Source organism: Perissodus microlepis, chromosome 1, assembly GCF_051167445.1.
Source record: "Perissodus microlepis isolate ML-2025 ecotype Zambia chromosome 1, ASM5116744v1, whole genome shotgun sequence".
NCBI lineage: Eukaryota > Metazoa > Chordata > Actinopteri > Cichliformes > Cichlidae > Perissodus > Perissodus microlepis.
In genome coordinates this window covers 1,278,207-1,294,183 of record NC_140461.1, presented here as the reverse complement: position 1 = coordinate 1,294,183, position 15,977 = coordinate 1,278,207, and the positions used below count along the sequence as shown (strand labels likewise).

The window sequence follows — 15,977 nt, the reverse complement described above, 5'->3', positions numbered from 1 at the left end:
CGTGCTCAGCATTACATCTCTGAGACTGTGTCTGACTGTGTGTGTGTGTGTGTGTGTGTGTGTGTGTGTGTGTGTGTGTGCGTGTGCGTGTGTGTGTTTCAGCACCCTCCTCTGCCTCAGTACAGCTCTCCCACCCTGCAGAAACTCCAGCTGATCTTCAGTCACTACTATCTCATTTTGTTTGGAAACGCTGTGGCTCTGGCCAATGTAGTGTGTATATGTGTAAGTAACGCACACGCACAGACACACACACTCATACACTCACTGAGCGGGTCAGCCTGTTGTAACATCAACTGTGTGTGTGTGTGTGTGTGTGTGTGTGTGTTTCAGACTGTCCTGGTGTTGAACTCTGAGAAGTCCACAGCAGAGAGAGACAACTTCGTCTTGGAGGTGAAAACAGTCGCACTCACTGTGTAAATGACTTAATGTAAGCGTTGTTAATGACATCATGTGACCAATAATATGGCTGCTGTGAGGTCACTGTACTAACAGACCGCCCATGAAGGCGGAGCTCCAGAAATTCTAGGATTTTATTTTGAAGGTTATTGATTAGCATTAGCAAGTATCTGCTCAGCTGCTCCGGAGGTCAGACTGTCGCTGCCACAAGGACCTGAAATCTTGTCTCATTGCAGATTGTTTTGGATGCGTGACTGCAGTAAACTCACTGACAGACATTTGCTGCCATCGCATAAGTCGACTTGTTATTAGCATTAATCTAAAACTGCATTTTTAAGGGACGCTAAGTTAGTAAAGTTACAGCTACGCTGCAGGACTTTCATCACAGGGTCAGAGTTTGGACTTCCTCTCCAAAGAATGAGTTATTCAAACTTAAGCATCAGCAATGAGCAGATGTGACTCCCTGATCTCCCCTCAGATCATCAACCTGTGCTTCATCCTCTACTACCTGTTTGAAATGTGTGTGAAGATCTTTGCGTTCGGCTGGCAGGGCTACCTGTCCTACAGGAACAACATCTTCGACGGCTTCCTCACCGTCCTGTTGTTGGTAAACTCATCTGATTAACGTTCAGCATCAAAGCTCAAGTTTTCCAGCTTTTTTAAACACAGTTTTTGGCAGTTTGCCGTCTATTCTCCAAATCTATGACATCGCAGTCATTTGATTGGTCAATTTCATTAGTAACGACGCTGCAGGAACCACACTGGGAGGGTAATTTGTTTCCCCTGCTTCCTTTCAGGCCCTGCAGATCACCATTTTCATCACCTACAGGCTTCCGTATTCTCAGTGGTGAGTTCATGTCTGTTTAATTCAGTTTTGTGCCTTTTGTGTGTTTCTGTGGGAGAAGTCCCACTCGAGTCCAGCGAATGAGTGAAAATCATCTCCAGCGGCTCTCTTCATGTGTAACTTCACGTTTCACACCCGGAGCTTCAAAGACGCTCTGATCAAACATATAAAGACACGCGTGTTTTACAAATGCTGACCTCTGACCGCAGGGAACCCTCCGCTCACGGCGTGCTGTCGCTGTGGGAGATGATCCGTCTGGTCAACCTGCTGATTGTTTTCCGCTTCCTGCGCATCATCCCGGACATCAAGGTACGATCCCAGATTCAAACACGTCGTCTGTCAGAGTTTGACGAATCATATCCAAACACTGTTTTCACAGTTTCACTTGGAAGGTCAGACAAAAATATATAAATGCTTTTATGTGTGACAGTCAGGTCAGGTTTATGTGTGTGAGTCAGGTCAGGTTTATGTGTGTGAGTCAGCATCGTCAGCAAGTGTCTCGCTGCTTCTTACATCCTTACATCACCTGTTTCACCATCGAGCTTCATCGGCTTTTCAAAAAGTGAGAAAAATCCAATCCCAGCTGCAAAACGTTGGGACACTCCCATAAACTCAGGTTTTATTAACAGTGCAACACAGAAAACAGAGAAACTAAGAAAATGTCCCAATCAGAGCTCATTTAGAATTTGAGGCCGATTTGGAACAAAACCAGTCTGTGGAGCTCCTCAGTCCTCCAGCTCATCGTAGTCCAAGGAGCTCGGAAACAAAAGCGTCCGGACGTCTTTAACTTTCTTAAATACGTTTCTTCAGTTCAAAGAGCAGCGATTGGTGGAGAGTCACAGATTTAAGCCCTGTGGGCGTCACCAAGAGGGCCGTGGACCCCCTGTGGATCCTCTACCTCAGGGGTAGGCAACTCCAGGCCTCGAGTGCCGGGGTCCTGCAGGTTTTAGATCTCACCCTGGGTCAACACACCAGAATCAAATGATTAGTTCATTAGCAGGCCTCTGGAGAACTTCAAGTTATGTTGAGGTCATTTAGCCATCTGAATCAGCTGTGTTGGATCAAGGACACATCTAAAACCTGCAGGACACTGGCACTCGAGGCCTGGAGTTGCCCACCCCTGCTCTACCTAATCACACGAGCCAAGGTGTGAAAACGGGTGCAGGTCACAATCAGCCAGGGTTTCAGGTGAAACCTAACCACACCCTATCATGTGACTTAGTGAGGTCACATGGCCCAGGATGCGAGTGGGCGTTGCCACATCTGGGAAGGATCTCAGACTAGATTTCAGATGGCACACAGTTGGTGTCATAAGCCTTTTGACTCGTGTGAAGAAACACCGACATATCACTGCCGTGCTAGCTTCCCTTCATTGGCTGCCAGTGCGTTTTAGAATTAAATTCAAAATCTTTGACGTATAAAGTGCTGGTTGGCCGGGCACCGGACTATTCGTCTGACCTGTTGCAGCTTTACACGCCCTCTAGAGCCCTTCGATCAAGCGATCACCTGCTCCTTACCTCACATAAGTCTAGGCTGCTTCATAGAGGAGATCGGGCATTTGCGGTTGCGGTTGCACCTCTCCACGTTAGAAAGGCCCCGACTGTCACTCTTTTTAAATCGCATCTTAAAACATATTTTTTTACTCTGGCTTTCGAAACTGTGAGAGTTAAAAATTCTTTTATCCCAATTTTCTTTTAATTTTCTTACCTGTCGTTGTTAATGTCATTGTTTAACTGTTACTCTGTGCAGCACTTTGGTCAGCTCCCTGTTATTAAACGTGCTTTATAAATAAATAAATGAAATGAAACCATCTGTCCTCTCTGTCCAACATGTGGACATTGGTGTGAGGACGCCACATGTGGACAGAGAGGACGGTTCTAAAGAGTGAAAGAAGCGTCCATGTCCGCTGTGAACGACAGCAGTCTGAGAATCAACAACAGTTTTTAGCGATTTCAAATAATCGTTCTGCGTTCCACACGCGGCAGCTTTAAAACATGAACTTCCTGCACAGAGGAAACAGCAAACGCAGTGACTCCTCCCACTCAGTCTGCACGTTGCTCTGTTCTGCAGCTCATGGCTCTGGTTGCCAGCACGCTGTTGGACCTGGTGAAGAACCTGCGAGCGTTCGCGGGGATCCTGGTGGTGAGTGATGTCAGCGTGGGCGGGTCAGCTGATGTGCTGTGAATCTAAAAGCTGCTGACGTGCTGTTTGCGTGCAGGTGGTGTACTACGTGTTTGCTGTGTTTGGGATCTGGCTCTTCGAGGGCGCCATTAAACCTCCTGAGTCGAGGTAAGACGTCTTCTCTGTCTGAGCACGCTGAGACGTAAACTGGGACGTGTTGATGAATAAATCATAAAGTTCAGTTTCGTGTCGTTCTGCGTGTCAGTGTGCCGACCAACACCTCCATGGAGAACATCACCTCCAACTTCAGCGTGGCGTGCGGCACCTACGAGCAGCTCGAGTATTGGCCCAACAACTTCGACGACTTTGGCGTGAGTCACACCTGGATGAGTGCAGACGGTCCCTCACCTGAACCTGAGGTTCAGCGTCTCTGTCCTCGGTCAGAGGATTTGTTATCCGATCGAGGATGTCTCTGAGGATTCTGGGACCTTTTTCTGATTTTACTGCATTTCTAGTTTTCTCTGAACTTGACTTGTTCTGTTTAAATAAAAACGGTTTTCTTTCAGTAAGCCTGCTCACGGCTCAGTTAGAGGCTCTGGGATTAAAACGCGCTGAAGCATCTGTCCTTCCTCTCTCAGGCTGCCGTCATTTTACTCTACGATGTCATGATCGTCAACAACTGGCAGGCCTTCATCGACGCCTACAGCAGATACACCACAGAGTAAGAAACCGGTTTAAGCCCAGCGGCTTAATTATGGTGGTTACTGCCAGGAGGATGATGATGATGATTTGTTTCCCAGGTGGTCCAAGATCTACTTCGTGTGTTGGTGGCTCATCTCGTCGGTCATGTGGGTCAACTTGTTCGTGGCGCTCATCTTAGAGGTGAGAGACTCGCTCGATGCAGGCGCCCCCTGAACCAGGTGTCAGATAAGAAGGTCGGCGGCAGGAAGTGAGAGAGAGCCAGCTGAAAGCCTCAGGGCCGACTCGGCGTTCTTCTTAATCAGAAAGAGTCTTTAGGACATCCTGATAATAACGACATTGAAGTATATGAGAAGGAATCGGCGGCGTTCCCGACTGTGATACGTCTGTAAGAAAGCAAAACCTCAGAAATGTTGGACATCCTCGTTTCTTCAGATAGCTCAGGTTACACGGCAGCAGCAGTTTAAATGTTCCTGTTTCGCCTGCAGGAGTTTGTTTTAAACGAGCTTCTCTTCCTGGTGACGATCAGATTGATTCTTTCGAAATGTCTGAGGCCACGTGTCCCGCTGTGATCTGCACAGGCCGCTTGTAAACGTTTGTTCGCGGTTTTCCAGTTCTTTGCTTTGAGGCTCTGACGTGTGTCTTTCTGTCCTAACAGAACTTCATCTACAAGTGGGACCGCAGTCACAGCTGCTCTGTGATGGATGTGGAGAGGATCAGATATGAAACCTCGGTTCAGCTCATATTCAGGTGGGAATTTATTATTTATTGAATTTCAGTGCTTGACCAACCTGAGTCCGCGCTCACTGCCTGCCGTGGGTCCCGTGTCTCCGCAGGGAGCAGATCCAGGAGCCCACAGAGGAGGAGTTGGTGTGCCAGCTGCACCAGCATCCACACTTACAGCTGCAGTGGTGACGGCGGCGCCCTGCGAGGCTCTGCCGCCAGTTCATTTTTAAGTTCCTGTAAAATATTAAATGCAAAACGTCCGCTGAGTCCAGCAGGAATCCCACTATTTCCAAGTCAAAGCCCTGCAGTGAAGTCCCGTCCTGTTCTGAGAAACACCTGCGTTCATTTAAATCAAACCGAAATCACAAAAAGCTGCGGCTCGCGTTTAAAAGCTGCCAGAACAAACTTTTAATTGGCCGACCGGAGCGGCGCTGAGCAGAGCTGAAAGCACAGACCCAACGGCAGCGCGAGTCCATCAGATTTGCATGCAGACAAACGGCCAATCAAATCCAAGAACACCGTCTCATCAAACCGGCGCTGTAGCCTCCAGGAGACGCGGGTCTCCGTTCACTGCAGACTGAAACCACCTGACGGAGTTACGCAGCGCACACATTCACCGCCAGGTTTACTTCAGACTTTAGTGTGAAATCCTCGCAGACGCGCGCAGGCTCAGGTCACAAAGGTCACTTTAGGGAAACACAAACCGCACGTTTGCTCTGCAGCGCTGTTCATTCATCAAGTTCAGGGCGGAGCCAGAGGCTGACACCTTTCACGTGTTAGGATGATGACATGTCAAATCCATCACAGATCACTGCAGGTTCACAAAAGCACGTCTTTCTACTCTTTCTGAGCCAAACATTAGACGGAGACATGTCTCCATCACTGCGAGACGCCGAGCAGATGGTAATGACTTCTGGGCTGATCTCTGCTGTGAGTCCAGCTGTGGAGATGACAGGAAGCCATGTCCCCACGCGTGGACAGGAACATCAGTGCTCGGGTTTTTGTGAAGGTCCAAGTGTCTTAGATCTGTTCTAAGAAAGAAGGGAGACGTCTGCCAAACTGGATACACAGCAGCTACGGGAGCACGTTTATTTAAAATCCTCTTAATCTGCACATAGAGACACGAGCTGCAGGGACCGGCTCGTCCCACAGGTCCGTGTTTCCTGACTGTCTTAGCGATGCGCGTGTCGTCTGTGGACACTTGCAGCCTGAGCTGCTGAAGCTTTCCTCACTTCCTGCTCTGACCTCGTCATCAGCAGCGACAGACACATCAGAGGAAAATGTTGCAGATCGGCTGGAGCCGAGTCGCCGCTGGGCGCCTGCAGCTCGGGTTCATCGAGACGTTTAACATAGAAGCGCTGCCGTGTGCACAGGAAGGACATCGCTGATGGTTTCTGATGCCTGAGTTCTTTAGAGGTTTCCGCTTCGTTCGACTGGTCGGTGCCACGTTTGTGGGGTTTCCCCTCGTGTGAAGGACAAATTGTCCAGAAACCAGGAAACACCTGAAAGCAGTGACCTATCTGAGACTTTGTTTTGTCTGTCAGGAAATAAAAAAGTTGTTTTTCTTGGAATGACACCAGATCGGATCTCTGCTGTGTTTCTGGCCCGAGGCTGAGCGTCGCAGAGTTTTCCCTGAAACCTGACGTCAGACAAACACACGGCCGTGCCATGATTTCTGCTGTATGTGGCGTTCAGGGCGTGCCGAGGCTTTAGACGAGCGTGTTCTGAGAGTTTGGTGGTGCAGAGCTGCTACCTCTAAGGGTAAAAAGGGAAAAACTCACTTTTTGTATGAATGTCCCAGAAACAGATTTGAAATAAATATTTTTCTGAAACTCAAAGACGTCTCTCGTGTTTCCGTTCACGCCATCAGCTCGCTGTAGTGTGCAGCTCAATATTTTTATGTCAACTGAATCTCATGACACTTATTCAGTAATAACAATTATTATTGTAATGATCTAATGATCCTGTAAAATGCTCTGTGTCTTTTCTGCATCAGTTTCTGGTGGAAGCGTCTGAACATAGTCAGCATCTACCTGCAGCTTTCCCAACTCTGATGTGTTTCTGTAAACGTCCCCTCCACCCTCTCTGTGAGCTCCACCTGCTCTCACAGAGCTGCATGTAGTAAAATGGGACAAAGAGCCTCTGAAGCTCAGTTCTGTCGTTATTAAATCTCTTTAATGTTTGCGTATGAACAACGAGGGCTCCAGTCCGCTCAGAGACTGAAGGACAAATGTGTGGAAGCAATCCGGCCTCAGGTCTCACAGCAGGAGGCAAACCAGAAGTGTCCCTCAGACGGGGGTCTGTAAAAAAGAAGGACAACAAGAACCACGGGAGGGTACGGAGGCAGCACAGCCCTCGCTTTGAGCTGTTGTGGATGAAACTGTCTGCAAACACTTTTCTAACACAAAGGGAAACTGTTCATACTGCAGTGTGACTGCAATCACCTTCAAGTGATTTAGTGCAATAAAGTCTGCTGCCTCTCCCTGAAGCTCTCAAACATCTGCTCCAAACTCAGCAGCTGCCAGCTCCACGAAGATCTGCTGCAGGTTTCTGTGGAAGTGTCACAGCAAAGCTCAAGACTGTCACAGCACGGAGCAAGATCAGTGAACGAGAAGGACGAACGGAGCTTTAAAAAACAGGAAAAGCAGCTGATGCAGAGGTAAAACGCAGACTGTGACAGTGACGTCATATTTCCACAATAACGAGCGAGATGGAAAAAAAAACAGGAAATATTTAAGTTTAATAGATAAAATAAATAAAACTGCGATAACCGGAAAAAATGTCCGAGAACTTTTACTGTTGAGCAGCAGGGGGCGCTGTGCGCGCGCCAGCGGCCGCTTCATCCTCTAAATACGTGACGAAGAAGAGCGACGCGGAAGTGAGCCGGGCAGTGCTGAAAACACGCGTGTCGTGGAGTTTCTTCGTGGATCCTCAGAGGAGATCGGCTCAGGTCTGGAACCATGGAGGGTGAGTGAGCTGAGCGTGTGAGCACACACCTGGACACGGACTCGGTGGGAGGAGGGGCTCTCCTCCGGTCCGAGCTTCGTTTCTGTCCGGTCGGTTGGGTCTCCGGGGGGGAGGGGCGTGTTACCTGAGGAGAGGCTCGCGTGTAATCAATTATTAATGTGACGTCATCACTTTTGAGTAGCACGTGGAGACCTGTAACAACGTGTTTACATCCACCATTTCCTCCTTAATGCAGCTGTGCTGACCACAGAAGCCCCGCCCCCGAGGAAAAAGCTCTCCTCACATTTACGGGATCAAAACCAAACTCTTGTTTTTCTCTAATGAAGCTAAAACTGCTCCAGCTGTGACCAGCGGAGGAGGTGGAGGTCAGGAGGGTCTCCACCTGTGTGTGGAGCGGAGGAGGGTCTGCGTGTTCCTCCCTGCTATCATCCATCATCCACTCGTCAGCCTCCAGGTGTGACAGGTGTGATTACATCACAGGCTAAACTAGGCGAAATTGGACTAAACCTGTTTTATGTAACTGCAGGGAAGGTAATTAGAGAACAGGTGAGCTCCACCTTTACAGGAACGTTTCCTGAACGTCTCCACCTGTGGATTCATTCAGGTCACAGGTCACCTTTCCAAACCGAGAACACAATAAAAATAAAATCCCACGGCATCGTGAGAAAGTGGGCGGGTTAGACGCTCGAGCAGCGCCGAGTTACCTGATTCATGAAGGAATCAAAGGTTCTGCCAAACTGACACAGAAGCTTCATCTTTTTATTTTAGTCAAACATTTTTATATGTGTCCCCCCTTTGGACGTGTGCCCCCCCCACCCAGCCTTGAGGCGTGTCCTCTGTCGTTCCCGCCCCTCTGTGTGCTTCAGTGCCTCAGTGACGCGTGTCTGTGTCCTCTCCACAGAAGGTCTGGTTCGAGCCCCTATTCCTCGTGAGCTGGTGGACGTTCTTGGTGTTGAGGTAAGCGGACGCTCGGGTGTTTCATCCACACTTTGCGCTATCTGAAGAAAGCGAGGAGGTTTTGCAGCTCCGCCCTCAGGATTTAATGGGACAGCCAGTAACCGTCCTTTAGATAAAAGTCAGCAAACTGTCCTTCATGTTCTGTGCTGAGCGATGACTTCACTCGTGCTGGCTCTGCCAAACACGCTGTTTGCCTCGTGACTCTTTAATAATCACCTGACGTCACTTCTTCAAATATCTTTGTCAGCCCCAGAGCAGCTTCAAAGCGAAGGCCTTCACCGAGGCGTTCCTGAAGAACAGCATTCAGCAGCCCAGACGCCACGACCTGCAGAACATGCTGAGCCATAAAGCCGTGATCCTCGGCTACAGCCGGCCCAAGAAGGAGCGGAGGAAGAGCGCCAAGGCCCGAGGGCTGAACGCACGGCAGAAGAGGGAGCTGAAGGTCTTCCAGATCAAGCCTGAACACCAGAGGTTGGTGAGAAACCCTCCACCTGCTCCTCCACCTGCTCCTCCTCCTGCATCACTGTCTTTGTCCTCCTCACTGCAGATACGAGCTTTTCCTTCCTCTGCATGAACTCTGGAGACGGTACATCATCGACCTGTGCGGGGGATTGAAGCCGACGAGGTAAATGGGCGTCCTCGACAGCTGCTTGTCCAGATGTTTGTCCTGCTCTCGCTGAGTCCTCATCCTGATGTTTTCACAGCAATCCACAGGTTGTGCAGCAGAAGCTCCTGAAGGCGGATTTCCACGGAGCCATCCTCACAGGTACTCTTCGTCTTCTTCTTCTTCTTCGTCTTCTTTCATTTGTAGCAGAAAACTCAGGAATGTAAAACGTCAGTGTTCCAGGCGTCCTGTTCCATTCCCAGTCATCGTTTTGGTCTGAAATGAAGTTTGTGGTTAAGACGACTTTTGGCCTCGTTCACGTCAGTAAGTCTGCTCCTCTCCGAGCGCCATGAGTCCCAGAGGTGCTGACCTCTGGAGCCTCGAGAGGACGTAAGAGTGCTGCCCTCCTCTGAAAGTGCTCTTTAAACTCACTGCTTTCCTGAGGACACGAGTCTTCTCAGGAACATTGTTGTTCTCAGATGTTCATCTGCATCTCAGTTTTATTCTTTTATTAGGAAATAACCGCGTGAACAGCAGTGCTGTGAGCACCTGAAGCTCCTGGTTTCCTTCTTTACTCTCCAAACAGGCAGAGTCAGTTTTGATGCTTAGCATGAAATCATCTGGAAGTTTAAATTGATATAGTATTTACTCGCTGCAGCAGCATGTTTGAACTGTTTGAGCTGCTTACTGCAAGCCTCTTTGCAGCCCCCCCCCAGCTCCTGGTTTTCCTGCTGCTGCAGAGACTGAAACCTAACACGCGTGCAGGCTCGTGCAACATGACAGTCTGTTCTTGTCCCCGCTGCAGTGGTGCGGTCCAAGTGTCCGTCTTATGTGGGGACGTCTGGGATTCTGCTGCAAGAGTTCAAACACGTCTTCAAGATCATCACCAGAGACGACAAACTGAAAGGTTAGGAGTGTGTGAGTCTCTCCGTGTGTTGGTTTGTATGAATGTGAGTCAGTGACACACAGTGGCGGGCTGACTGTGTGTTACAGATGAATACGATGGTGTAATTGTTTGAATGTGGACTGCAAGAGGATGTGTTACGGCTGAAGACAGGAAGTGAAGGTGCGTGTGCAGTAATGAATCTGCTTCATCGGATTTAAACGTGGTTTCCTGCTTCGGCCCCTCAGTGATCCCAAAGAGGAACAGCGTGTTTGCAGTGGAGATCAACGGCTTCGTCTCGCACATCTACGGCAGCAAGTTTGAGTATCGAGCCGGCGAACGCGCCGCCAAGAAGTTCAAAGTGAAAGGAACCATCGACCTGTGAGAGCTTACAGCTGCTGCTCCCACAGGCCGTCGCAGGAACTGCAGCCAGCGACGGCCGGAGTAAATGGGCACACCTCGGCTCCGCTCCAGCTTCACAAAGCTCGAGGAAAAACTGAGGTTTGGACTGAGGTGTCTCACACAAAGCTGCAGGTGTGCAGTCAGAGAGACGACGCCCCCCATCTGCTGTTACAGGAACTGTTATGTAAACCCTGCAGCTGATTTGGCGTCACCATACCTGTGAGAAGCTGAGCAGTTGTTCACTTTGGTTTTTTCCACTTGAGTGCAGACGCTCCCCGCCTGTGCAGAGCGGATTAAAGAAATGGAAGGCTTCCTGTAAACTGATCCCGACGTTCCTGCTGCGAGCCGCTCATCACATCTGAGTTTTATATTTCTGTAACGTTGAGACAAAGTTTTCTTTGTGTTTCATTTAAACAGAATAAAATCATTGGCCCGTTATTGGTGTCGACCCTCATTAACCTCACCAGCTGTTGTCCCGTGGACACACAGCTGCACACATCAGCCGTGTCTGCCCTGCTGATTTTACCAGGGGAGGAGATCCCGTGTGGGTCGTGGGAAAGATTGGAAGCATTTTGAGTTTGATGTCGTGACAGCTGCTCAGGTAACTCGCAGGAAAACCTGCTTGACAGCATTCGGGACAGTTTTTATTCGGCCGTCTGTTTTTCTGTGAACCTGTGGAAAAGTTCATGAGGGGACGTGGACTCAGAGGACATGTACCGCCTCCTCACTTTTCATCCAGTTCATACGACCATCAGTGTGACCTGTGTCTCGTTTTCAGTCACAGTAACATGGCTGAGATGATCATTGTTCCCAAAAACCACGGGCTGGATTCTCTTTTAACCTCCTAGGACCCGGCGTCCACGTATGTGGACATCACATTTTGGGTTGTTTAGACTAAAATACAAAATGTTGCCGCTGTTCTATCAAAATTTGAAACAAATGTCCTCTCATGTGGATGTCATTTTTCTCAGAAACAAAAATCAGGTTAAAAACAAAACAAAAAAAATCAGGTAATTCTTTGAGACTTGATGAATGTGTGTGTGTATGAAATGCATGTAATGAAAGAGTTCAGGTCTTAGGAGGTTAAAGGTGCAGAAAGTTTCCTTCTGCTCGCTGCAGCCAATGAACGTCCCGATGTCGGAGCCGAGCAGGAGCAGAGCCGTTCACGCACGTTTTCAGGGATTAAATGAACGTAAACATCTGGAATCATTATTTGAAGATTCTGTTTTTAACAGCTGGTGTCTGATTCTTACATCTTCCTTTATGTAATAGAGTTTATCAGAGTACATCAGGTGACGTCTCTGGCAGACATCTGTACTCAGGTTGTCCTGATCCTAAAATCTCAGCCAAGTGTGACAACACAAAGACGACAGGCAGCATTTTCACATTTGTATCAGGCGGCTGAGGGAAAAACGACTAAATCGAGATGCTTTTAAAACATAAAGGCTAGAATAATCCAAACAACGTTAGTGGCTCTGTTTTTAGGTCGACTGACCCCTCACCTCCAACCGGCCGCAGCAGATGGCCCCGCCCCTCCCTGAGCCTGGTTCTGCCGGAGGTTTCTTCCTGTTAAAAGGGAGTTTTTCCTTCCCACTGTCGCCAGGTGCTTGCTGATAGGGGGTCATGTGATTGTTGGCTCCCTATCAGCTAACTGTGAAGCGTGTACATGACAAAAGTTTGAAGACGTTGAAAGATGTTTAAAGGTATAAAAAGAACTTTGATGTTTGTGACTGAAGCAGCGTTTGGCCATCACGCGTCCTCGCCGGCCTTTCAGAGCTGCTCGTGCATGTTTGTGAGCTGCAGCCGTCTCTGCACAGTCAGGCTTGTTTCACTCAGCTCAGATTACTGACCCAGATCAAGACAGTCCAGACCTTCAGGTTTATGGCATCAGCACTTGTCCTGTTTACAGTAAAATACATTTAAAGTGTTTCTCGCTGGGAGTGACTTTCATTTGAACACTTGAGTCACAGAACGACTTAGCAAGAAAGTGTGATTAAGACACACATGAGATGAGATACCACTTCTCTTTAAACGCCATCACGTCAGGGTTTGAATGACTCAGCTGTTGTGTTGTGTCACTGATGTGGGGCGGTGTTTGTGTTGTTGAGCGTCGCTCAGCCGAGTCGATGTTATCAGGAACCTCTTATGTTTCTTTCTGCAAGGACGAGTTAAACATAATTTAATATTGCACAACAGAAAGAAAAGTTTCCTTCACACTCTTTGTTATTGTTCTGTGATATAAATAAAGCCAAAACTTTATCACAGCCATCACCTTTAAAAAATGCAAATACCTCCAACTCCTAATAAAAATAATAATAATAATAATAATAAGATGAATCCACTAAATATTTTAAATGTGTTATATATAAAACTACACTAGTTCATAAACGTAATATTACAAATTGAGATTTATAGGCGCTGGTTCAAGTCCTGTCCTGCTGCAGGGCTACATGCAGTGTCCCAGGTCATCGCTGCTGTTGCTTTTAATGAACTACATGTTTAACCAGAAGGAAACGCTGTCGTCTGTACTGAGTGTAGGCTGTCGGTCCACTGTTTACCTCAGCGGTGTGAAAGGAGCCTGAGAGCAGTCAGAGGCTCACTGCTGACCGATGACAGACATACTGAGCTGTTGACGAGATCCTGAACTTTACTGTTGCTAAGCACCGCTGTCAGCTGCTGTTAGCGCCTATTAGCCTCTGTTAGCTGCTGCGCCGGCGCTGTTAGCTGTTGTTAGCCAGTATTAGTGAAACAGACGGTTGTTAGACTGTGACTCTTAGTGAACAAACTGATACGATGTGAGAATGATGTCAGACAGTTTATCAGCAGGAAACTGACTTTTACGGGCTAACATTAGCTAGCATAAGCATTAGCTTATAACCAGTTATGGTAAATGGCCTGTATTTGTATAGCGCTTTACTCGTCCCTAAGGACCTCAAAGCGCTTTACACATCCAGTCACACACTGGTGATGGCAACTACATTGTAGCCACAGCCACCCTGGGGCGCACTGACAGAGGCGAGGCTGCCGGACACTGGCGCCACCGGGCCCTCTGATCACCACCAGTAGGCAACGGGTGAAGTGTCTTGCCCAAGGACACAACGACCGAGACTGTCCAAGCCGGGGCTCGAACCGGCAACCTTCCGATTACACGACGACCTCCCAACTCTTGAGCCACGATCGCCCCTACTGTTATCTTTAGCCGGCTAATCATCAGCTGTCACACGTCTAATCTGATCAACTAGTTGTGGCAATATTGGAAATAAATGAGCATGTCTATGATCATATATGGAGAGAATGCCAAGAGTGTGCAAAGCAAAGGGCAGCTATTTTTAAGAACTCTGAAATGTAAAACATGATATTTCACAGGCTTTTGTTTATGACATAATTTCATTTTATGAACATAAAGAAAAACCATTGAATGATACGGTGAGTTCAAACCTTTGCCTGGTAGTTTACATAAAACTCATTGCTATTTATTTTTAATGAATTAACTCTAAATTTATGAGGGTGCATCCACTTTGTGAAAGATGTAATTAAACACTACTTGATGTATATCTTTTAATATTAATATGTGTCCCTGAGCGTTTGATCACTTGCAGAGTTGACATTTTTAAATACTACTACTAATATTTTGTCCGCCTACAGTTTCTTTCCTTTAAGTCGTGCTGTGACGTCGTGCGCTCGTGCTTCAGCCTGACGCTCACTTTGGGGAAAGGATGGAGTCCCCTCATAGAGCTGCAGGGCGCTCTATAACTGACTCCCAGAGAACATGATAACATGCACACAAGGTTCACATTGGCTGGCGTCATGTGAACTGTAGGTGCAGCTGTTAGAGATGTAAGAGTCTTCAGTCGGCAGTCACCTCTGATACAGATGGAGGGATTTGTTTAACACGCACAGGTCGGCCTCAGCGCACCACGATCCTTTGTGCTTTTGCTTTACGCTCAGTGTTTCATGGATCCTAAAACACACTGCACAGCTTTCCTGTTCTTAGACACCAAAACACAAACTGAGACTTTATTCACCACAAAAGTTGAGAAATTCCTGCGTTAAAGCAGCCGAAACTGGAAAGAAGCCAAGTGACAAAATAAAAGAAGAGCTTCATGAAGTGTGACAGAAAACAAAGCAGGACATGACTCGGCTTCAGATAAACAGCATGAAATAAAAACTAAGTCGAGAATGAGTGAAGGAGGCCTGCAGAGTCGCACACTGTGCTGCTGCAGCTTCTCATGTGCTTTGATTTGTACTAAACTCCTGATGCTGTTGAGACGATGCTGACAAATACTAAAGATTATTAATTATCTCAAATCTCAGGGAAGCAGGAAGATTAAAGGTGGTGTTTTTTTTAGCTTCTTACTCTTCTTCAGGCTGCCAAAAATGAAGGCGTCTCTGGAAGTTTGGGAAGATTTCCCGCTGCTCTTTGTTTTGCTCTTACCGTAACTCTGCTGACCTGCATATGTCTCGCATGCTGGAAGGAAGAATAATTAGATAGATGAAAAGATAAACAGTGAAGGGGATGTTTGACAGCATTTCACAGACGCTCGACCGGTCTGACGGTAACCTGCTGCTGTGCGAGGCGGGCGTGCCCGTCAGCTCACTGGATTTATAGCTTTTAGTTGCAGCAGGCCAGCTACAGGCGGGAAAATACCAACAGATGTGATGCATGAATGTAAAACTATCCGGTTGTTAAGTGATGATGTGACGAATCCTATTTCCGGGCCTAAAGTAGTCTGCGTTTAATATGGCTTTTGTGTTGTTAACATGTTTAATGTTTTGTATTTTCTTCTATTTAATCTCAAAAAGCTCCTAAAACAGTCAGTGATCACTGTTGACCTCCCTCGGCTTTTATTACCGCTAATCATTTATTTAAGCTCAGTTTTTAAAACCTTAGGATGTAACTACAGCCCAACCCATGCAGCAGTATATGAATGACTAACCTCGTATTGTGGATGGATTATCTCAGTTGTTCTCCTGGCTGAAGTTTGGTCCTTTTACAGCATCCTGCCATGCGATTACATTTGTTCCTGACCACCAAGAACACTCACGTTAACTTTTATCGAGTGGAAAAAAAGTTAGCTTGTTTATATTATGCTAACATAGCTGTGTCGCTAGCGGTCACGTAGCACATCATTATATACCAGCTAGCCAAACTTCAGTAACCCTACAAACGTCACTGCTGTTTAGTTTTCTGTCTTCATTTATGTTGGAAGTGATAACAGAGCTGTACGTTTTAATTTGTTTCCAAAACCCCGCAGTCAGGACATGCTATATTGTATTTAGATAGAAGCTAGCGAGCTAACTTCCTGCTAACTTCTAACTCCGTTAAATGTCATAAATTCCGTTTTCATGGATGCCTGGATGTTAAACTCAATTGTTAC

General features: G+C 47.5%; 2 protein-coding genes across 2 annotated transcripts in view; both read left to right on the top strand.

Annotated features, from left to right (window-relative positions):
• tpcn2 (two pore segment channel 2) overlaps positions 1 to 6,624 on the top strand; it is a 20,791-nt gene extending 14,167 nt beyond the window's left edge. Inside the window, exons 14-25 of the mRNA XM_084925782.1 lie at positions 103 to 222; positions 331 to 390; positions 875 to 1,003; positions 1,194 to 1,243; positions 1,450 to 1,549; positions 3,311 to 3,382; positions 3,459 to 3,529; positions 3,627 to 3,732; positions 4,000 to 4,082; positions 4,162 to 4,243; positions 4,719 to 4,810; positions 4,897 to 6,624. Of these exons, the coding sequence (XP_084781908.1) occupies positions 103 to 222; positions 331 to 390; positions 875 to 1,003; positions 1,194 to 1,243; positions 1,450 to 1,549; positions 3,311 to 3,382; positions 3,459 to 3,529; positions 3,627 to 3,732; positions 4,000 to 4,082; positions 4,162 to 4,243; positions 4,719 to 4,810; positions 4,897 to 4,975 (1,044 nt within the window). The 3' untranslated portion in view covers positions 4,976 to 6,624. The remainder of the gene's footprint in view (positions 1 to 102; positions 223 to 330; positions 391 to 874; positions 1,004 to 1,193; positions 1,244 to 1,449; positions 1,550 to 3,310; positions 3,383 to 3,458; positions 3,530 to 3,626; positions 3,733 to 3,999; positions 4,083 to 4,161; positions 4,244 to 4,718; positions 4,811 to 4,896) is intronic.
• Positions 6,625 to 7,626: 1,002 nt separating this feature from the next.
• pop4 (POP4 homolog, ribonuclease P/MRP subunit) lies at positions 7,627 to 11,037 on the top strand. The gene is made up of 7 exons (XM_084925842.1): positions 7,627 to 7,753; positions 8,655 to 8,710; positions 8,958 to 9,181; positions 9,258 to 9,335; positions 9,415 to 9,476; positions 10,120 to 10,221; positions 10,446 to 11,037. The coding sequence occupies exons 1-7, from the start codon at positions 7,747 to 7,749 to the stop codon at positions 10,580 to 10,582; spliced, it is 666 nt and encodes a 221-aa protein (XP_084781968.1). The 5' UTR covers positions 7,627 to 7,746; the 3' UTR covers positions 10,583 to 11,037.
• The last annotated feature ends 4,940 nt before the right edge of the window (positions 11,038 to 15,977 follow it).

Bases quoted from the DNA above. Each gene is read 5' to 3' on its own strand.
- pop4 (XM_084925842.1), top strand. The intron at 9,336-9,414 runs GTAAATGGGCGT...ATGTTTTCACAG, and splicing joins GGGGGATTGAAGCCGACGAG to CAATCCACAGGTTGTGCAGC. The intron at 9,477-10,119 runs GTACTCTTCGTC...TCCCCGCTGCAG, and splicing joins CCACGGAGCCATCCTCACAG to TGGTGCGGTCCAAGTGTCCG.